Below are 23,565 nucleotides of genomic sequence, written 5' to 3'. Positions count from 1 at the left end.
GGGCGGGGGACTCTGCGAAGGCGATCAGTCTCGACGGCCGGATGTCGAGGCTGTTCTCCGAGAGGCTCGGGGGACAGTGATTCTCACACGATCGAGCACGGGCCGCAAAAACGTACGCGTTGTTACGTAGCGTCGTATTCCGCACGAGTGGAATGTAATTTCGTTTAATTTCAAGAAACCGCTGCGAGCCGAGCGGTAATTCTCAAGGTACCAGCGCGTTCTTGGCTCGGTTCGGTTTATTTCCGCGGAAAATGAATATACTTGGTCCAACGAACGTTAGCATTACGTAACGAGAGCTTAGCATTGACACAGTGGTCTCTCTTTCTCTCTCTCTCTCTCCCTTGCTCCTCCTCTCTTCCTCCTTCTCATTCAATTTGACCACATCGGATCTGGAAACGAATACTTTTTATCTATACTTTACTCATCTTACATTACTTTATTTTAATAATTTTAATAATTTTTATAATTATTAAATAATTATCTTTATCAAATTTTGTATTATAATGTAAGTATTGCATATATGAAACGTGATGTCTCGTTGAAATATCGCGAAATACTGTCTCGCTCACCCATCTGACACTCAAACTCGATTTATCGTCTTGTTTTTCGAAAATAGAAATAGACGCGTCGATATCGCGCCACGGAGCGCTTTTCAAAAGCATATATTTACCTTGCTTACCGCAGGTAGAACCCCAAGGAAATCCCACGTGGAATGCGGTGAATGAACGCGATAAATGGAACTAGTCAGACTTCCGCAAATATCATTATAATTTCAATTTGCAACAATTAACTCACCAATTAAAACGCAGAAAATCCATAACTGTAATCAATATTTGTTCGCTTCACTTTTATTTTAATTTAATAATCGCCTTTTGATTTTCTACGCTGAATATTTTAGCAATTAAAAGCGTCCAATTAAATACGCGTGTGAAAGTGAGATACGCGTTGAGTCGTTTCTTAATTTTTTCTCTACAAGTTCTAACTTCAATTCAATTTTTTATATCAAATATCTTGGGATAATTAAGTCCGCAATTAGAAAAAGTGAAATCCACGTGGGATTAGTTAAGAGGCAAAGTTCCATTTTCTCTCGAAGTTCTATTTGCGACAATCTCCTTAATTAATATCGCGACCGTTAAATTCGTCCCGAGGAAAGATCCACTTCAGAGATGGGAGATATCTTCCGTAACATGTAAGGGTTCATTGCAAGTGGCCCGTCAACGAAACAATTATCGCATAGTGGGAATAATCATGGGCAGGGGGCGATATACCTACGTGGCGAAAGGTTCCCGATGCTGAGAGAGAGAGAGAGTTTTAATCCTCTCTGGATATTCTTATTAGCGCACGATAGGGAGGAGGGTAGGGTAGGTAGGTATGTGGGTAGTAGTTTAGTATTGATCTACCCACGAGCGACCTTTAGTCTCTCCGGTCTCCCCTCCGTTATTCCGCGGGGGTGGAAATGGGGGTCCTGGATCGGCGCGACCTAGAGCAACCCGAGCGGACGCACAGCTGATTTCGTAACAGCACTCCCCATCCTCTCCCCCTTCACCCCTTTCGAAATCCCGTCGTTCCCCGGAAACCACTGGGTGACCCATATATCCCGATGATATCGGAACGACGGAACGCGAAACCGCGGGATCGTGTCGATTCAAAACGGCGCTAACATAAGCGTTTCATGTGGCGGATTAAAGTAACGCAGAGAGAATTGAGAAAGTTATTGATGAATGGGTCGAAGAGTGGGTCGAAGACTGGGCTTAAATCGAAAATTTTAAAGCAGCGAACTCGAGAGTTTTTGCCTTAAGGGACGAATTAAATTTTAAAATTGTGATATCTGCGAGAGCCTCTGACAAGTTCGCAAGACTTCGCTCATAGATTCGAGAATCATATGTCCTTCGCAAGAAAATAAAATAACGAAAAGAAAATGTATGATCTTCGAATCATCAAAGAAAGATGGAATTGCAGGTATATGCTGTTTTTGAAATTATATATGCCAGATTTAATATATATAAATTATAAATCATAACGGGATACAACACACCATAAAGGCCTCCGCACAATGAAAAATATAAAGAACAAGAAACGGATATTAACGATTAGGAATCAAGAATAAAGTTGAATGCACGATGAAAAATACAGGCAATAGATTTTTAACCTATCGGAAGCCGTGTACTAATGCTACACCAGGTTTATTCCTGATTTCTTATTTCTAATCGCTGTTCTAACATCTGTTTCTTGTTCCTTATATTTTTCATTGTGCGGGGGCCTTAACACACCGAAGAGGGTGCTAATCTCTAAGATTAATTAATTGTATTTTTTTTTTAATATCTTCTGCAAGTTTTCAATAGAGTTCTAAGTAGATAAAAGTATTCCTTCAGTTAAAACGGTAGTCTTTATTCTTTCTTCAAAAAAGACAAAACGTTAAATCGACGAGCGTTTAATCGTAGGTATCTGCGAAATAGAAATGCTTGAAAACGGATTCAACTTGTCGGGAAGCCACGTAATCAAAGAGTTAAGCTGGCGCATCCAATGGGATGAAGCTCGTAAACTCACGGTTGACTACCAACAGTACCAACGTGATCGCGAGGCCAGACCTTGGCCTTGGTACGTGCCGAAGAGCATCGGTCGGTTTATCTCTCGATCAACGATAAAAAGATAAACGATCTTTTTCAACGGTGTTATTGACATATTGAAATGTGTATTAAGTTGAAAGTTCCTAGCGCGCGGACGCATTTCATTCCACGGACGTTTTATTAAATGTATTTCCGCGAGAACATGTTTACGCTCTATTTATGAACACTTTAATATTATTATCTATATCTAGGGTAAAATTAAATCCAATTTTATTTTACGATATCCGGCTTACGTCAATGATTCGGTTCGTTTCCGCGTTCCATCGTTAATTAGCGTCATCGGCCTTCTTTTCTTATTACTGTAATTTTATATATTAAGATATTTATATTTCATTTTAAATTTCTAAATATAATACTATATATACGTCTGTATATGTGCATATAATAAATCCTCAAAATCCTGTTAGTATGTTCGACGAATTTAAAAAATTTTAAATCAATTGTCTCATTTTACACAGCGATGCACACAGTATGTTTTTTGGCAGATATTCTTTCCTGCTTTTTCTGATTTTTTGTCACTCTTTGGCCGGTATTCATAGTCAGTTCTTATTTCAAGATCGTCTTAAGTAATGTCTTAAAATACTAATATGGTTCTGTGATTGGTTCATAACACCTTAAGACTGTACTAAGACGGTCTTAAATATAAGATTCGACTATGAATACCGGCCTTTGTGCTTTCTTTCGATTTTCATCTCTCCTCTTTCTTTCTCTCTGTTCAATCATCACGTAGATCTGTTGCAGGAATTTCGTGTCATTCATTTTTTTTGCAAAGTCCCTAGAGAATCCACAAAAAACCAAGATAATGTGGAATGAATAAAAATTACACAATTTTTACTAGTGATTTTGCAAAATCTTAGGTTGTGTCAGTGAAATTGTGAGTTAAAATTTTTAATAATTTAGATATATCTTTATAAATATATTATAAATTATATTTATATATAAATATAAATATTATTATATAAATTTATATTTTTATGTTTATAATTTTTATTCATTTCAATATCTCGGTTTTTGTAGATTCCCTAGTAATAAAAAAAAATGTACGAAATCTCTGCGATAGATCTATTTTGAGCGCAAAAACTGTACACAGCAAAAAAAAGAGATCAAGGTAAATAAGAAGATCGAACGAAAAGGGGGAGAAACCGATTCATCGGAGATTCCATTTGTTCTCGCGAGCCACGAACGCGCGCCGCCAGCCGCCACGCTCTCCGGCGAATTGAATTCACGACGGATGCTGTCCCGGAAGAAGTCCCCCTGTCCCAGGTCCCAGGTAGCAACCGAAAACTTTTTCTTCGCGGAAATAGCGGAACGGCGGAATTGGACGGCGACGAGAGAGCGCGCGGGTGGGGGCCGCGTGCGGCGCGGCGATTGGCCGAGCCGGGAGGAGAGGCACTCGCGGCCGGCGGCGGCGGCGTCGCGGATTCCGCGCGCCGCCGGCCGCGCCACTTCGTTTCCGACCCGCGCCACGTACGTGTCGCCGCCCGTGGGATTCAAGGTGCGCCACCCGATCGCCTTCCGATCTCTCGTCGTCGTCGCTTCTCGCCGTCGCTCTTACATCGCCAGGTGAGTCACGAGAGATTTCCGAGAACTGCTGCGTTCCGCACGGCCGCCGTTACGTTCACGCCGATCCGTGGTAAAACTTCTTCAGAAGGGACTCTTCCGCGATCGTGATCCCGTAAATCCGGTCCGTCTACCTACCTACGGAGAACTGGTTAACCCGCCGGCGGCGGTGCTTCCGTCGCGTCGCCGGCCGGTCTCCCGCCGTAGGGACCGAGGGCCCGACTTTCGCTTTCTGTTATTTTATGACTTCTCGCGTCGCGCGATTCAGCCTGGGGATAAGGTCCCGGCACGGCGAGAAAATCGACGTCTTTGCCTCGCGTGAATACCGGTCTCGCCGGCGCTGCGCTCCGCTCGGCGGGCGTTCTCCCCGCCAAATCGCGATGCGTCCCTTTCGGTTGCCGAGGTTAGGATCGCCCGATAGCGCGGGTCGAAATCAGATACCATCCGAGCGATATCTGATACGCGATGATCGCTCGAGAAGCGCGACGATCGTCATACCTTTTTTTCTTTCCGTCGCATTCCTGTGGCATCGAAGATTGAACTCGCCCAGAATGGCAGGACTGTATCGGTTTCTCTTGTTTGTACTTAACGCGAAACCGAACGCGTTTACTCGGGTCTCGAAACTCTCGAGATCCTCAAGATCCGTGAGATTCCTTTTGTCACGCCCGGGATCGATGCCGCTTGAAGTTGCCGCTTATCGAAGTGACTGCTCGTGTCTCCGAGATGAAATTTGGGAATAAAGGCGTTTATGTAATGGGATAAGTTGACAATCGATAAGGCGCAACGTCGGCCGCATAGCTCGAAAATCGCTGCTTAGGTGTATATATTCTCTCCTTGATATGCATATCGATCGAGGAAATTCCCTTTCTCTCTTTTTTTTTCTTTACATTTAAGAATCTGGCACGAAAGGAAAGCGAAGAAACAAGGATTTTGCAAACCTATCCTCGATACATTCACGTTTTCTCGATATGAGATCTCTCGGCTGCCCTCGTCTATTCGTGAACAAAAAAAAAGGACTGAAATAAAACTAGGAAATTCATAGACGCAACGTTAGTCCCAAGGCCACTCCACGGCGAGACCTTAACAATGAGACCCAATTGTTCCACGTAATTCGCTTCCAAAGGCAAATCGCGAAATCCGGCGAGTTGCGTAACCGAATTGAATCAGGAAACGCCCGATCCACCTCGGCCGGGATGATCGCGATGCTGTTGTATCCTCGGCTGATCGGTGATAACGATAGCGTGTATAATTTTATACGCGACTCCTTTCGTGTCGTCGCGCGATGACTGGACTTGTGGGGCGTCGTTCGCCGGCGAACGGAATTCAAAGAAATAAAATGACGTGACTCAAGACACGAGACAAGTTTGCATCACTCGCGATCGTCACGCTTGGAATCGCGACAACAGTCCGGGATTATGAAAGCCCCGCGGGCTCAGGAAATTGAAAATCGCAATTTCGCGTGCGGCAATTCCGCTAATTTTCCGTAGCGCCGATATTTCGATCCTCACACGCGAACGTGTCTTTCGCGAGTATATTTTTATTTTTCAATTAAACGCACCGTTTAATTGTGGCTTTATATTTGTATCGTGTGTCTAATTTAGCGTTTTATTTAACGTGTCTTTCGCGAGAAATTTCATTTTTTAATTATACGCATCGTTTGTGACTCGGGCCCGTATTCTGAACGCACTTTTATCGATAAATTTATTTTCGCATTTATTCCCGAGACACTATAGTTCATGTTACATGTACTATAGCATCTCAGAAATAAATACGCTTATTTATCGATAAAAGTGCGTTCAGAATATGGGCCTTTATATTTATATTGTGTGTCTATTTTAGCCTTTCGTCATATTCGAACTGTAACTTTAGTTTTCATTACATCAATTATTATTCCTCGCGTGTATATATACCCGGCGCGCGTGAATTTCTCGATTTGGTGCTGCAGGATGTTTGTCACACGCGTCTGCGAGTTTATACGAAGGCGACGAGCGTTCTACAACGCTGCGCTGGCGAGTTAACTCGACGGCTCGCCGACCCATCGTCGTGGCTAATATTATGAATTAGCGACGCGCAAACATTTATACGACGGCAAGTCGCTAACGCAGTCGTTAAATGAGCTATGCGAGACGTGTTGCGTCAATCGTTTTACGACGAAAATAAATGAAGTCGCGATACTTATAAGCTGCATCGGTCGCTAACGAAAGAGTACATTGACGTTAAAATATGTAAAGTTACAAAAATGCACGGATATTGTACACGTCATACTTCGTTGTTATTACATCCGCGACAGCTCTCGGCCGGAAGTTCACGATACGTGATGTTTTTCCTCCCGACGCGCTAGATGAAATAATTGATTTGGTATTTTGGTATAATTCCGGTATAATCACAAGTGATTAAATTAATATTGAGTAATTAGGGTTTTTATCTCTCCGCTCCTCTCTCGGGGGATATATCTTCTCGATCGGCGACGCCTCCCACTTCCGGCCGATGATCAATATCGAATTTCGCCGTCCCGTTGTTCGATCGCTCGGCACGCTGATCGAACATGCAAATTGTTAGGCGCGTTTCTACGAATTTCCGGTCGAGAGTGCATTGACAGATCGAGCCGCCCATGTATAGATCCTGGCGCGGGGGCAGTTACGTAAGTTCAGAGATGCGCGTGGCTGATGAATCTCAAACCGTTTCATACGGGAGATTTTTAATCAACCGGAGAGGTTAAACTATACAGGAGCGTTTAATTCTTTTTGCAGTAAAATTATGTAGATTAATCGCGAGTATATAATTAAGCTATTAATTACAAATTAATAATTATGGTAAAATTTTATATGCTAAAATGAAATATTAGAAACTCTTCTCGCGACACAGCTACCGTTAAGCACATATGTAATCGTAGTAGTTAAAGATAGACGGCTTTCGAGTGTATAGGCTTGACGTACGCTTCGCGGCCGTTCAGAAATGACCAGTCGCAGCTCGATTTTACTCATCGATCGGTCGCGTTCCTTCGAGTAATTCTAGATGAGATTTACACGTAGTCGTGCGATATATGAGACTCTATTGTGAACATGTTCGATTTAACAATACAACGCATTGTTACTGATACTTGAAAGTAAGGGTATAAAAAATTAACGAAGTAATCTTACTCCCTTTAGCGTTGGTAAATAACGCTGAAAATTTTCTTTATTCAAAATATCAGGATTTTGAACGGATTCAACATTATACTCTTTAAAAATTCGCAATAATTTGTATATTTATAATTTTATTTGTAAGTATGTAGACAGAAGGTCTCGAGGTTGCTATATTGTTACAAATGACACGAAGATTTAATTTAAAGATATTGAAGTTGGAACATTATTTGTTTTATTTTAATATTTGTATTAATTGTGTAACGCAAATGTTGTATCCTGTCGGTGCTGTCGCAAAAGGGAATTGCATCAAGTTTTACCTCTCGCATATGCCACGTGTTAAGTCGAGTTGCAGGCAAGCGCATTATCGAGTGACGTGGTTTCTCGATTCTTTAAGGCCAGATGCGGCTCGCCTCCTACTCGCGCATTACTGACTCTTGTACCTGACACGCTGACGTGCCTACGGAGAGTGCTCGGCGAGAGAAGCGTGAAAAAAAATCTGTTTCGTGAGTACACGTCAGTCGTAAATCCATGACGCAAACCTGGAAGAATTTAACGGCGGAGTTATTTCTCTCGCTCGAACATTTTTTTCTCCCTGGATTTATTTAGCGATTTAAATTAACCCGTTGGCACACCCGGTATAATCAGTTTACTATTGTGAGTCATAATCGCAGATATCGACACGTGATATCGCCCACGTCAAACGTTTCATTTATCGATCGATCCGTAATTCCGGAAGTTAACGAGTTGCGATAACAAATTTGTTTTTCGGGATATATTTTTTGCAACGGAATAAATGCAAAGATGTCTCTCATAATTTTTATATTCTCTTGCAGATTTTTTTTATTAAACAGATATTAAGTGTAGATTATTTAATGGTTGCAGAGATACGTTTGAATTGTTTATTAAATCCAAGTTTTATAATATCTTGAACATAGTGGTGCTTATTTATAACACAAGTAAAAAAAATACAACACCTACAGGTATTATCACGTTAAGGCGTTTATTTATAATTTCTCGCGGCGTAACCGTACGAGTGCTTTAATATTTTCCCGCTGACGTAACGTGCGCGATAAGATACCATAAGGGCAAACACCTGTCGACGGGGGTTATTCGAGGATCGACGATATTATCTTGGCCCGTAAAATTAGGCGTGATAAATGTTATCACCGCGTCTATTATTATTAGCTGCGCGGCGAGACGACACAGATACATCAAAATATCAACATGTCGGATCTGCAATTATAATTCGCTTTTTGAAATTCAGAATTAGAATTCTAAGGCCGGTATTCATAGTCGAATCTATATTTAAGTCCGTCTTAAGTACGATCTTAAGATGCCATTAACCAATCACAGAGCCGTATTAGCATCTTAAGACATTACTTAAGACGATCTTAAAATAAGAACCAACTATGAATACCGGCCTTAGTATTTTGTTTTTGCATCCAGCGGATTAAACGGGATACTCGTCAGATGTTTTATGACGTAACGAGAAAGAATAAAAAAGTGGATTACATTCTGCTTTATGTTGGCGGATTAATATCGAAATTGCGATTGTTGATTAGAGCAGCCGATCGGTAAATTTAATCATTTTGTTACGTTATCAACGTTTTATTCCTGTATTCGGTATTATCGACGAAAGCTTGATGGATGGCACGCGTGTTGTGTAATATTGGTGATTGAGCGAGATTGTCGGAGGCTATAAAGTCTTCGAATAATTCATAACGATTCATTTCGTTTCTAGTTTTACGGTGTGGCCTTGACCTTATCGTTGCAATAGAATCTAGGGTAGAACTCGAAATCCATTCAACAGTCTAATGCAGTGATTTGAACTTGGAAAAAAAAAACGAATTACGCTTATGCGGATAAAATTGGATTTTTAATCGAGATGAATTCAGTTTCTATGAAATTTCACGGAGATAAAATTGTTTTAGTATTATCGAGATAAATTTTTACGTCTCTCGAGGCACGATTGCTCGCGAGATATTCGCGCTTTCTCGCTCCTTTTTATTTTACACAATGTCACAATGTTCGCGAAATAGAATTGCACTTCATTCAAGTGTAACGGATCTGTAGCGGGAGGAGGCGCGTCTGTTCAGAAATAAATTGGTTTTGTCCGTGGCCAAGCAGAAGCCTGTGTTGTTTACGATCTCAATTTGCAGCTTTGCGTGTACACGCCGGATTTAGAGTGCCAGGTTTCAATATTGCATAACGGTCGCGCCGCGCGATTGCCAACTGTCTTCTTCCTCACCATCTCCCGCCGTCATTAACGTTGAATCGTAAAAATATATTTAACGAGCTTGCCGTGGCAGAAACTAAAATTTTAAAGTATCGGAAGACTCGATGAAAAATTTAAGAATGTTACATTTCAAAAAATGTAACTAAAGACAGTATTTTTCTAGTAACACGCTAGAAGAATATAAGATCTTACTTTTCATGTAAAACATCATGATTCGAAGATAATTTTCTACAATAATCTAATCTATCTCATATCTCTCGCAAAAATCGTGAGAATGCTTTGTTTGTTCCTGCATTTGTCCACAATGCTCTGCAATCTATCTCGTATCGCCAGAATCGCGTTTCCTCTGTGTATTTTTTTTAATGACCTTTTTCCTCGCAGTTTTTTCGAAGAAATTTCATTTATTTTGTTATTATTTTTTTTTCATGTTGAACCCCCACCATTTTGATTTATTAAATTTTGATTTCAGATTTGCAATTGGCAACCCCAAAAACCCCCACATACTAAAATTCAGTGCGATATGTTCAATAGAAAAATTTGTGCAACAAAGGGTTAAAGGGTTGAGAACACCCATGTGCGATTAATAGGGTGCTTATCGGTCGAGTTGTCGAATCCCTCTCGCGTTGCGACAAGTCGTCGACAGATAGCGCGATGCTGCAGAGAGCCGCTTGCGCGGGTGCATGGATCAATAAATGCATCTCTCGCTGGATCCATGAGAGCTTCCCCGGGAGAGAGAGGTGTCCTTCCTGCCCGAAGGGCGAGCTTATTACGTCGCAAGTTTCGCAGTCGGCGGAATCAATTCTTGCGAAATCGAAATTTTCACTCGAAGAAAATCAAATTATTAATCCATTAATAATTTTGAATTTTACCCGAAGCGTTCTACTGATTCATCATCTATCTTTGAAGCTCACTAAAAATTATATCGACTCGCACACGCTTCTAAAATCACTCCCTTTTACAATCTTGAAGGGGACGCCTGAATTTAACAAAATATAATCCGATTCGAATTACGTTCGCGTCGCAGACTTGAAGATTCCGAACTGCGTATTTTTGCGAGGGTCGAGGAAACGTTCGACCCTGAATTCGATGTAAAGAGTTGCATGCGAGGTCACGGATATTTTGAAGGAAACTTTAGAGTTGATCCTTTATGCTTCGTATTGATCGTGCAATTAATTTTTCGCTCGCGTTCGCGCGAGCAGCAGCGGGAAGCGTATCTCCTGATGTTTTTCTGTTGAAGTACCGATTTGTCTTCTCTCACTTCACCGAGTCTCGATGGCTCGCAAGTGCGATTGCATAACGTGTGTAATATCGCGGAGGTGGGACTAAAAATAAAAACAAGCCGCGAGCGAGATAGAGCTTTTTGATTTTTTCACGAACGAAGCGTAGGTTTATTTTTTGCGAGACATTTCTCGTTAGTAACGAGTTCATTCGTTTGAAGCTTATTTCTGATTGAATTATCAGTTTATTTCCGGCTTTACGAAATCCCTTATACGCCCATGTCCGCGAATTCCAAGGAAATCAAAAAGAATCTAGAGCCAAGTTCCATTTAACTAATTGGCGTTTATTCGGGAGGAGTACTAATGAGAGCCAATCTCGAATTCATATTAATAAACATATCGCCGGAAATTGGTACAAAGTATTGCAGAGAATTGCTCCCGTTTGTTTTTGTTCTTTTATATTCTCTTTGCTTCCTGAAATTACTCTCGAATGAACGCTAGGCTTAAGCGGGGAGGATTATGCAAAGCAGATCCAAGTGGCGCGCAAATGGCGCGTTAATTCGTGCATGTACGTTCGGCCGACATAATTCCATAGTGTTCTATGCGTCATCGCGAAGGCAGGCCTCACGGTTATCACGGAAGTGCGAACGAACGTGTGCTCTCGCTCGGAATCCGCAATAATTCAGCTTTATTTCTTCGCGGAATTAAGCGGAACTGACCTGAAACGCTCGCATCCGGCGAGAGCTGGACACGTCGTCGGCACTTCACGTCGTAAATATATGGCACTATTCATGACAGTACCTAAGAGTCCTATTTCCCTGAGAAATATTGATTATAGAGAGAGAGAGAGAGAGAATATAATCTTACATTAACAGACAATATTGAAAGATACTAAACGCGACAGAAATATGATCTTTTAAGGAGAGAGAAATTGTCACAGAAATATTATCTGCAAAAAGCGAATAACTTATTAATAAAGAAGGAATTTGTAGAGAATGATAAATTGCTAGACAAACTCGTGGACATTATTTTTAAGTACTACTATCAGAAATCTATTTTAAATAAAGTATAACGTAGAGAATGATAAATTGCTAGAAAAATTCGTGGATATTATTTTTAAGTACTACTATCAGAAATCCTTTTTTGAACAAAATGTTGATTTTGCGCTAACGTGATCAAAAATGATTAATCTGCCATTAGGTCTATATAGAGCAGGGTATGACAAGCTCCAAGTACTATAAACATATTATTAGTTTCACAGTTTTTCTGCGTTTTCAGTAAAATTTTTTTATTTTAAAACACTAATTTTTTATTGGTATAATTTTGGCCCAAGAAAACCAATTTTAAAACATCCTAAGAATTTCACGTTATTACGAATGAATCTCTTAGATTAGTTGGAATTTAATAAACCCCATTTTGGTAGTCATGCTACATATTTTTACTTTAGTAACGGGTTAATGCACATTCGAGCCCTTTTACCGTTATATTTTTGCACCAAGCGGAACGCGTTGCAGCGAGAGCGTGCACGATCGATATTACGAATCGTCATCGTGACAGTTGTATCCTCTTAATACTCTGCGCAAACATCGTGTCGCAAACATCAGTCAGTCTCTCGGTCTCTCGCGAGATTTGCATTTCGTACAAATAGAGATACGCGATTAATTTTAAGTAGCTGCTTGCTAGCATTTAGCGCAACGTCATCGTTGCTAATTTTATCGATTTTAATTATTGCAATCGGAAAATAATCTCTGGTATCGATTACATTACTTGTGTTATTTGTCTGAAATAATGATATGCATTATCATGCATACCTGCACGCGCAAGGTGAACGGAAACGATATCAAAGAATTACTCAAGATTGCCGAAGAATTTAGAAACGAATTATTTGAAATTTGTGGTCACTTATTTTTTTACGGCGAAAGTTAATACTTAAGAGAATATCGATTCATTATATATTTTATTAATATTTTATTTATAATTAGAAAATGTTATATTAATATTATTTTTATTTGAAGATATTAATATTTAAGGTAATTTTAAAATGGCGAAGAATATTCCGCTGATTGTGAGCGTCTTTATCGCAACGAAATTTTTACCCACTTGCTTATGAAAGGCAATTAAAGGCGATAAAACGAAAACGTTGCAACGAAGTAATGTTTAACTGCCGCGAGACGTCATTATTATTTTGCCAAGTTTAAATATTGAATCTTCGCTTTTGCGAAACGAAATAAATCATTACGTAAGATGTACGGTTATAAACGAAAAATGCGATTAAAGCGAGGCTGCATCGTGTCTCAACGAAGGTTTCGTCGTCATTATCTTTGATCGTGATCGTCAAAAATGCATCAACAAATCGTTATCGCTCCGGCCATCGAATTACTCAGTGTCGCGATAATTTTATCTCGCGAAACGCGATCCAGGATCCTACAACTCGAGATCGCGATCGCACGCGGTCCTCGATAAAGTTATATATCATTTTCTCTCTAAGCAACAAGATAAGGGCAAAGAATACCGTGTGACATTTTTTAATTGTAGCATTTGCGGTTAATTGCGAGGTACTTATGTTAGAACTATTATTTATGTTGAAAAGTATGTTTTAAATTAGTATAAATAGTAATTTAACATTAATTACATTAATATAATCGTGCCAGACATTTAGCGTGAAACCATAATGAATTCTGATTGAGGTCTTTCTGCAAATGGTTCTCGCGTGCCCATTTTGTCAAAGTTTGCATGTGGCATTAAATTTATATCGCGATCGCGCTTTCTTCTTGCCGACGACACTTTGGCCGCCCTTTCATAATCCCTACGAGTCTTTTGAACGTCCTCTGCGAGGCTGAAGAGGCGGGCTGTGAAGTGGTGGTCGCGAGGCGTAGTAACGAGTCTTTTGAAACACCGTCTCTCGCTTCCGGCTACAATAACGATGATAATTTCGCAGAATAACACATTTCTGCATACGGGTAGACGGAGGATTAGCCCATTATTTTACACCGCATTCTTAGCAGTAAATGTATTACTTAGACGCATAATAAGTATAAATCTGATAACTGAGAAAATAATAAATGACGAAGTGATGATGTTTAAATAATAAATTGAGAAAATATGTATTATATATAAAACATTAAAATTATTTGTAATAGACTAGAAGACAAAAAAATCCAGATTTAATTTTAAAAATTGACAGAGTAGACTGGCAAGAGCCCATCTGATAAAACTTTGAGTTGAAACGTGTTCAAATAGAAAACATCACGTTTTGACTCAAAGTTTCATCATCATATTGGCCTTTTTCACGTTTGTGACTGCGCTCGATTTTTATCTTATTCATTTCTGTCAGACAAGTGAAAGTTAGGGCTCGGACGTCGGATTGGGTTTTTTTAATGACCGATGATCAGAGTAATTCCTGCTGAACACATTGAACACGTCGTAGGTAGTGATAGGTAACGCGAAAACGTGTGTGGTACGTGGCAAAAGTCATTTCGTGTCCCGGAGGAGCACGAAAGCCACGATGCAACGGCGTATGCACAGCTAATTGAACGAAATGACATCTTACGGTCTGTCACACCTCCATCGCCGTCCATCCGGTCTGTAATCGACAATTTTGCCACCCACCACGCACCGTTCGCCAGTGCCGCGCGGTCGCGTTGGGACTTGAGGCCCCGAATCGTCCGGATATCCGGATGAATCGCGCATTGTGCAGGATCCGGCAATTGGATCTGATTTTTTCGAACTTGTTAAGACCGTATCAGACTACGGATTGAGATTGATATTGAATTGAAATTTGACCAATAAGGACAAAGCTCATAAATTCAAGATTAGTTTTCTTTCTTCTGATTGGTTCAATTTCAATTCAATCTCAATCCCAATCTGTAGTCTGATACGGGCATTAAGGAGGTCTGAAGTAATAAATAAAATGTAGAAATAATTTTTCAATATTCACTATTTATGAGTTAAGTTCAAAAATTAAATGAGCACATTGCATCTAACATCTAATAATTCTTTGCGATTTTTTACAAAGATTTATTATTAATCTATTTAGTAATTTTTTATTTTGATGTAATTTTGGAATTTGTTGTGAATGAGAGACTATCTTAAGCAAAAGGTGTTTAAAACGAAGTTTCAAGGTTTCTTTAATTCAAAAATAATATATGGCAGTAAAATTAAGATTTAAAATCCTTATTACACTGAAGATGGTGACAGACTGAAACGTATGTTTTGATGTTATTTTGGAATTTGTTGTGAATGAGAGACTATCTTAAGCAAAAGGTGTTTAAAACGAAGTTTCAAGGTTTCTTTAATTCAAAAATAATATATGGCAGTAAAATTAAGATTTAAAATCCTTATTACACTGAAGATGGTGACAGACTGAAACGTATGTTAAAGTATCATTGTAATTAAAGTTTACGACACGAACACCTGTTGTGGCTTTAAGCTCCTTTTATATGTTGATTTCTAATTATTTGAGCCTTTTGATATTAAAAAATTGTTCTTACGTTCTGCTTATTCTTTAAATCTTGGTTCTTTACCGCGAAAAAGTTGTTAGATCTTATTATCGGATCCTGCATATTCGAAAAATCTCGGATTCGAAGACGCGTATCCGAAATTCGGAATAGAGAAAACAGAGATACTCGCAAGTGTATCAACAATAGTAGGAGAAGGGACAATATTGTGACGTGGATTGTGTGTCATGTTGGTGTCGTCGCGAAATTCGGTTTTACGTATGTCCTTCCAAGACTCCTGTTGACACCGCCGGAGGCTCTCGAGTTACCCATAAACATCGAGCATCCGCTCAAGTGATGCTATCGATTTCACGAGGTACGATTGCAGCAGCAGCAGCAGCAGCCGCGTGCTAATATACTCCCGCGACTTCGCCCGCCGTCGCGCTCGACTTTGCACGATGCCGCGTACCTATCGCCGAAATACCGGCCGCCGCTGACATTTCGCCGCTCCAATTTGGCGGCGAGATTTGCGGCGGGGGCCGGAGAGGTACCGCAGATTTCACCTGGCAGCTTTATCTCCTCGGCGAAAACGCGCGGTTTCGCAAGTGTCTTTTATTATTTCCACTCTACTTAACAATAATAATGTTTCGTTTCGTCGTCAGGTACCTATATTCGTCGTTGCCAAATGATTGTGTCCGTGATTGCCAATTTAAATATATATTAACACGAAATGTCTCAGAGTTTCATTACGTTAGGCGTTAGCCGGTGACGATTCCTTGACACTTGAGTCTTGATAAGAGCGAAAAAAGATATATCGGCTCTAGAGATTATCAATATCTCCCTCCCTCCAAGCTCTCCGTCGCGACGCGGCCAGTAATGTTTCAGCCATCGCGAAATCATGAATAAAATCTAACTGATAAATTAAACCCTCCCTATATACGTACACGCGATCGTTCCAGCGCTCATTAGGGCGCAATTCGATATTAAATGTCGGCGTTATCCGAGGACCTCTAACACAGCATCAACCGTATTAAATCCCGATTTTGCAACGTAATATATTTCTCGATATTATAATTGTTACCGTTCATATTCGGGTAATACCTCGACGGACGGCCGAGCGCGAAAGGGGCGGGTCGGGAGGAAGAGTCGGGGGGGGGGGGGGGAAATTTTCGGGGTCCGAAAATTCGTGATCGCGAACACACGCGCGCGCGCATTCACGCACGTGCGTACATACGTACGTGCGTGCGTGTGTACGTGAGTTTCCCCGCTCGCGGCGGCGGCTGGGGGGCCACGCCGCGCCGGGGTGTGTGGGTGTAGGTGCGTGCTATCGACCGGGTATTCTCCGTGCCGCTGGACGAACGGCGGCGTGCCCCACCCTGAAGAGAGTAGGGAGCTCGGGAACGAGCGAGCGAGAGGGTACGCTCGTGCCGGCCGCACGAGAGACGGAGATGACGACCTGAGGCGAGAGAGAGAGAGAGAGCGCGAGGGATAGAGCGAGGGAAAAAGAGAGAGAGAGAGAGAGACCGCGGCACGCAGAATGCCACCTTCTGCTTAGTGATAGCGTAGAGACTGTAGTGTTCACATCACACCATACACCTAACCAAAATTCTCGTTCACTGTTCAAGGAAAGTTTGATATATATATATATACACATATATACAAAAAAAATATATATATATATCTCCGCACAAATTAGCCAGTTAGTTTCTCGCACACGCACACCGACACCACTGATCGACACACGCACGTCCGCACACGTATTTACACGTATATATAAAAAATATATATTTATATGTATATTTTATATTCGCGTCGCGAAACAAGTTGAAGGGTGGTGCGCCCGGCCGAAAATCGGATGAGAGAGAAAGGGAGAGAGGAGAAGGAAAAAAGCACAGCCGCGGGAAACGTGTGACTGATCCTCGCCGAAGAGAATCTCCGAAGAGGTGGTGGTGCTCTTCCGTTTTTCGGTTTCATCACGTTGCGTCGTGTTTTCGACACCCGGCATTTGCCCCCCCCCTCTCCCACCCGCCCCCTACCCTTCAATGTTCGACACGCCGTGAACGAGACGAGGGGGACTCCTCACTCTCGGCGGCCGATTTTCCTCGTGACGTTTCCTGCTTGTCCGATAGATTTTGCGTTTCGTCGTTTTTGCGGAATTGAAGTGAGATTAGTGGAGTGGATGCTCGATGAGATTTTTTTTCGCGCAAACATCGTAAATTTGTGGTAAATTTTCCCACCCTCTTGGAAGAAGCCTCGTCGGGGGCGACATTAGTGTGGACCTGTTAGACTATTAGAGTGCGTGCGACTCGACGCGACGACCGGCTCTCGGCGGAGTGCCTCTCGTCACGTTCAAAGTGTGTAATTACGCGTATTATACCATCTTCGAATTATAGCGGGACGAGGCCTGCACGACGGAATTGGACGGAATTACGAGCCGGAGACTGTGGCTGACCCTTTTTTTTTTATAGTAACCGCGAGCCGAGAGTTTCCCTGATTCCCTCTCGCATATTAATTCTGTGACCGATGATTCTTTTTATCGTTAGCTAATTGTTCGCGGTTGTCTTTATCGTATTTGTTGCGCTTAAACTTAAGCCATCAACTTTTACAGAAATAACTTGAACGGTTTCCTCTGATTCTCTCAACCTCTTCCGGTAATACTTTAAAACGGTACTTTTTCAAAAATTTGGTTGATTAATCTGGAGAATGTCTTTTGCTTAATGCTAATTGGTCGATAAAAAGAGTGCGTTTTCTTACAAGAATGTAAATTGTAAATTTCATTTTACAAACCCGCTAGATTTCGGTTTCCAAGATACACAACTGGGAACGGTTAAAAGAATCATCCCCTCTCTAAAGCCATCGTGGAAAATCTCGCTCGGTCCCGGGGAAGTAGCCCGGCGTGTCGGTGCGCGAACGTGTCGCGGGCGAGCGCCGTGACGTGACGTGAATTAACGCGAGAGCTAACGCGAGCACCATCATCTCGTGCATCAGTAGATCCCTGCTCGGAGAAGAGTGACACGCGGGAGCCGGAAGGGCAGCAGCGGCGGCAGAAGCAGCAGCCAGAAGGGCAGCAGCGGCGGCGGCGGCAGCCGGAAGGGCAGCAGAAGAGAGAGAGAGAGAGAGAGAGAGAGAGAGAGAGAGGAGGAGGAGGAGGAGGAGGAAACGCACGGGCAGTAAATACGAGAGAAAGGTCTCTCGGTCGCGACCTTTGACCCACCACGACCTACCGCGAGCCACCACGAGTCCTTGTCGCCCGGGCCGAGGATAACTTGGTCAGGATTCATCATCAGGACCGTCGGTCTCTCGTCGGCCGCTGGGGGAGGCGCAGCACGACCGAAAGTAGCAACGGGAGAGGACGGACGGAATCGCCCCGCGAGGAGGAGTCGTCACGACGACGATTCTCTGTCCACACCCGCGTTTCTCTCTGTTTCTCTCTTCCTCGCCGTGTACCGGAAGCGCGCACTTACCTAACGCCGGTCCGCCCGGTCGTCGCGTGTGCAAGCTCCAGGACAAGGATACGTGAAAGGGACTCGATCTCGCGTGCGTTTCAAGGGCGATTTCGGGGCATCGGCGAGATCCCCTTCGATTTTCTCGCACGATCTTTTTCCCCCCTTTCCTTTTCTCTTTCCGCCCATCTTCGTCTCTCTCGCTCGTCCGGAGCGTCGTCTTTGTCGCCGTAGTCTCCTCGTCGTCCCAGCGACATGGGCGGATGTACTTCGAAGGATACCACGTCGGGTGACGAGTACGTATCCGTAAGAAGGTCTTCAGCGGAATGAGAAAGACCGTCTCTCTTTCTCATCTGTTCCCCCCCCCCTCCCTTGTCGTCCCGTCTCTCATTTCTCCTCATTTTTGTTATCAGAGTATCACTCGGTTTTAGGTGCATTTTAATTGCAATTTGTGCTATAATCTATTAAAGCGAGATTAAACTTTAAATTATTATCTGTAATAACGTACTCTGGGTGTGCCATTATTATTAATGTATTCATGGAAATTTTATGTATGTACGAGAGGAGTTTAAAGGGGATTTTGGGAATTTAATGCGTCCAACGTTTACATGAATTTCACATACGAAAGCTTCGATAAGGCTCCAAACAGTCGAGACATGGCGATATCAGCAACTTTCTGAACTCCCGCTGGTTTTTTTTTCCTTAATTGTAAATCTAACAAACTTGCCAGGCTGGTCTCTCGGGTTTATGACGTCTTTGGATTTTTGCGCGATGGTTTAACGCAACCCATCAATGCTCGCCCCGCATGTATACCTATTACGTAGAGGATCTCGCATGAGCTAGACGTGTTCTCGTCTCTTCTCATTCTCGAATCGACGATCGGCGCATAATACGTGTTACGACGAGCGATGGGCGGTGTATGCTCGTCGCTGGGTATATGCGAGTCGGCGGACGACCAACAAACCGTCCAACAAACCGCTCAGCAAAGAACCGAGAACGTTGACAACGTCGGCAACGACGATGACGACGATGACGACGAAGACGTGTACGTATGCTCATTCGGTCTTCGACCCTGGGATGCACTTCGCGGACTGCAATTCGATTCCTCTCGCACGGATTCGATGGACCGAGAGTTGTAAATTTGTCCATTTCTCTCGGCGGTATAAATGAATTTCCTTTTGGGAAAGGAAATTCACTTATGAACGGATCGTCCTTTATTCTTTCTCACTTAAAAAAAAATGGTCAACGTATTGTGCTTGTGATTGACAAGAATTCAATTTTTTTAAACTAAGAAAATTGAATATGGATTAACTCCTTTAAAAGAAAGACGGAATTGCACAACTATTCCACCGAGTCCCTCTTCGTGAAATTTCAACTTACAGTGCATCCTAGTGGTACAAGTGCACTACGCATCAACAACGAGGCACACGTACTGCACTGAAGGAATTGTGAAGTGTATAGATAGATATATCAAGTATACAGGGAATTGTAGAAGACGTATGTGTAAGAGCAATGTTGCTGAAAAGAATCGGCAGGATGATTCAGGTCAGAATTGCCGGGATTAACAGCAGGTATTCAGAGTGAAACGCGACAGATGTTGAAATACTTTGCACTCGCAATTAAACATTGTATACAAATGCAACTGACTCTACGTATTTGCAGCATCCATTCTTAATTCGTATCCTCTCGATGTTCTGCACACTAAAGAGACCACAACGAACGAAAGGCGAGATAATATCAATTGAAGGTTTAATTTTTAAGATTAAGGGAATTAATCCTGATATTGGTCTTAAAATTAAGTTGAGAAAATCAAGTACTAATTATTTTTATGAAATTCTTGAGGAAGTAAAATTAGACAGACTACCTCAAGTAGATTGGATTGGGTCCTTCAATTGAGTTACAAAAAAAAAACTTTTTTTTTTCTTTCAATCATTCCATTACTGTTACGATTAAAAGTTTTCGTATCTTTGACGTGATCCTTCAACATTTTGTTGCAGTAAAAAGAGTAACAACATGGTGGACGCAGCGGTTCTAGACAAGCTGGAGGCCGGCTATGCGAAGCTGGCAGAGTCCGACAGTAAATCACTGCTGAAGAAATACCTGACCAAGGAGGTCTTTGATCAGCTCAAGACCAGAAAGACCTCGTTCGGCTCCACTCTCTTGGACGTCATTCAATCCGGTTTAGAGAACCATGATTCCGGCGTTGGTATCTATGCGCCCGACGCCGAGGCGTACACCGTCTTCGCCGAGATTTTCGATCCCATCATCGACGACTACCACGGTGGCTTCAAGAAGTCCGATAAACATCCGCCTAAGGACTTCGGTGATGTCGACTACTTTGGCAATCTCGACCCCACCGTAAGTTCTTAGAAACTTTGTTTATATAAAATTTTATGTAAAAAAAAACATTGGTATGTTTAATTTTGGAATAGTAATTATTCAATTTTGTAATAATTATGTAATTAGATGATAAGATTGATTTTTTTTTTCTCCTGATACAGGGTGAATACATCGTGTCGACTCGCGTGCGATGTGGCCGCTCCTTGGAAGGATATCCGTTTAACCCGTGTCTGACGGAGGCGCAATACAAAGAGATGGAAGAGAAGGTGTCCAGCACGTTGTCGGGCCTCACTGGTGAATTGAAGGGTACTTTCTACCCACTTACCGGCATGAGCAAGGAAGTGCAGCAGAAGCTGATCGACGATCACTTCCTCTTCAAGGAGGGCGACCGTTTCCTTCAGGCAGCGAACGCCTGCCGTTTCTGGCCCACTGGACGTGGCATCTTCCATAACGACGACAAGACCTTCCTGGTCTGGTGCAACGAGGAGGATCATCTTCGTATCATCTCTATGCAAATGGGTGGTGATCTTGGACAGGTAATTATTTAGAAACCATAATTTTTTTTAACAGATAATTTTTTCTAACTATGTATGAATGAATACTTCAAAAGTTACACTCATATAATTTTTAAATACATGTCCATTTAATAAGCAGAATTATTTAAAAGAACTTTCACTAACATAATTCTCTTGTAATATTCTAGGAATTTTGTCTGAAAATTTTATATGCTAAGTGTGTGGCATATTGATGTGACTATTTCTGTTAAACAGTATTTTCTAACTTTATCATCGAATTTAATTTAGTAATATAATGTGATGTTATTCTGACATCAAAATATTAATTTGTTTATGTTCTCCAGGTATATCGGCGCTTGGTGACGGCGGTGAACGAGATCGAGAAGCGATTGCCGTTCTCGCACAACGATCGTTTCGGCTTCCTGACGTTCTGCCCGACGAATCTGGGTACGACGGTGCGTGCCTCGGTGCATATCAAAGTGCCGAAACTTGCGGCGAACAAGGCCAAGCTCGAGGAAGTCGCAGCCAAGTACAATCTACAGGTGCGTGGCACCCGCGGCGAGCACACCGAGGCTGAGGGTGGCATCTACGACATCTCCAATAAGCGCCGTCTCGGTCTGACCGAAGGTCAGGCTGTGAAGGAGATGAATGACGGAATCGCCGAGCTCATCAAAATCGAAGCCAGCCTCTAAACCCATCCCCTCTCCTCCCCCTTCGACACACCTCGTATTCGTTTACTCTCCATCGTAGCCTCGTCGGACGCCACTGTATTACGTGACGTCACGCTGAAAACTGTGTCTACGGCGTGAGGATTTTAATCTGAGAGTAAATCGCAAGAACATGATTTAGAGAATCGTTTAAACGACGATCTAACGCCGGCATCGAGCTTTTCAGTCATTTTCGCGTTACTCGTCTTTATATATATATAATATATATATATATATATCATAATTTGTGCTGTCCAGTGTACGATGTAAGCTGTTCTCGTATTCGCGCCTCTTTTTATAACTATTTTTTTTTTCTTAAGAGAAACTAGTGATTACAAAAGATAACAGTGATTATAATAAATTTGTATCCCATTAAAGACAGGGTAAAAAATCCTGGAAAAGGGTAAATCGTATGTCTTGATCGTCAAACTTTTATTTAACTTACTTTCTATTATTAATTTATATTAATCTCTTTATATCGTATGACTATTACTTATCTTATTTTTGTCATAAATTTAATTGAAAACGAAATCGTAAATTAACGAAGGGACAAAACATTACGCGATAAAAAGAAGCCTTTATAGAGAGCAGCTTACATCGCACTCCGCACATTGTATTCAACAGTATTTTAGTTTATTTCACTTGTTCCTTTTTTTTTTATTAGTATGTAATTTCGAATGATTGGGAAATATTTTCGAGGCAACGCACTCGCAATTATCTCGTTTTTATTTCTTCCTTTTTTTTTTTGTCGCAAACGCATTTGTTATCGATGATACATAGTTACGCGCGTTCACAAACTTAGTAGTGCTCTAGTACTAGTCCTTTGCAATTCGTCGTAATTGTCGTTATTAAGCAAGATAATAAGGGAAAAGAGAGGAAAGACGTCGCTGCTTTAAGAGATATTCGTTCGACGACGGTTTTTAAATTGTTCGTGTTCTTGAGATCGTCACGGAACATCAAGGGTCGCGGCGAAGTGCTGTTCTCAGCGCGTCGCGGTCCTCTAGTCTGCGGATGGTGGAGAGCGCGACATTCATGTTTTTTCATTCTCTTTTTTACCACGTGAGAGGCCGGGAAAAGAACATCTGCGCGACGGATATTAAACACGCACTACAAAACACGCGAGCAAGCGTTGCGGCATATTATAGAGACAGTGTACTACCAGCAGATTCGACAAGATGTACGGTGAGAATACAAGTAATGAAACACAAAAATAAAAAGACATACACATTATGTATTTCGTTGCGTGTTTTATTATCCCAATTTCGGCTATTTAAATCCTGATACTCGAGTGAAATCTTGAGAGCGTTTATATCGCTCGGTTAATCTTTCGAACTGATTGTGTCGTTAATTTACATTTAT

At 41.8% G+C, this 23,565-nt stretch overlaps 1 protein-coding gene across 4 annotated transcripts; it reads left to right on the top strand.

Moving 5' to 3' along the window:
- Positions 1 to 4,052: 4,052 nt before the first annotated feature.
- On the top strand, positions 4,053 to 23,436 carry Argk1 (Arginine kinase 1). 4 transcript variants are annotated; one of them, XM_071784806.1, is made up of 5 exons: positions 4,070 to 4,190; positions 19,375 to 19,689; positions 20,642 to 21,002; positions 21,146 to 21,520; positions 21,844 to 23,436. In XM_071784806.1, exons 2-5 carry the CDS (start codon positions 19,553 to 19,555, stop codon positions 22,189 to 22,191), a joined length of 1,221 nt encoding a protein of 406 aa, XP_071640907.1. In that variant the 5' UTR covers positions 4,070 to 4,190; positions 19,375 to 19,552; the 3' UTR covers positions 22,192 to 23,436. The 4 variants fall into 4 exon arrangements, with proteins under 4 accessions (XP_071640912.1, XP_071640907.1, XP_071640902.1 ...); XM_071784801.1 differs by lacking the exon at positions 4,070 to 4,190 and adding an exon at positions 7,727 to 7,815; XM_071784811.1 differs by lacking the exon at positions 19,375 to 19,689 and having other exon boundaries at positions 4,053 to 4,190.
- Positions 23,437 to 23,565: the final 129 nt, after the last annotated feature.

The sequence above is a fragment of the Temnothorax longispinosus genome, chromosome 1, assembly GCF_030848805.1.
Source record: "Temnothorax longispinosus isolate EJ_2023e chromosome 1, Tlon_JGU_v1, whole genome shotgun sequence".
Lineage (NCBI taxonomy): Eukaryota > Metazoa > Arthropoda > Insecta > Hymenoptera > Formicidae > Temnothorax > Temnothorax longispinosus.
The sequence above is the reverse complement of the archived record's forward strand: the minus strand, read 5'-3'. Positions and strand labels throughout refer to the sequence as shown.

What these genes read in the sequence shown, in the direction of transcription:
- Argk1 (XM_071784806.1), top strand. Translation starts at nt 19,553, where the DNA reads ATGGGCGGTGTATGCTCGTCGCTGGGTATATGCGAGTCGGCGGACGAC. An exon ending in TTGGCAATCTCGACCCCACC is followed by an intron (nt 21,003 to 21,145) that starts GTAAGTTCTTAG and finishes CTCCTGATACAG; the next exon opens with GGTGAATACATCGTGTCGAC. An exon ending in TGGGTGGTGATCTTGGACAG is followed by an intron (nt 21,521 to 21,843) that starts GTAATTATTTAG and finishes TATGTTCTCCAG; the next exon opens with GTATATCGGCGCTTGGTGAC.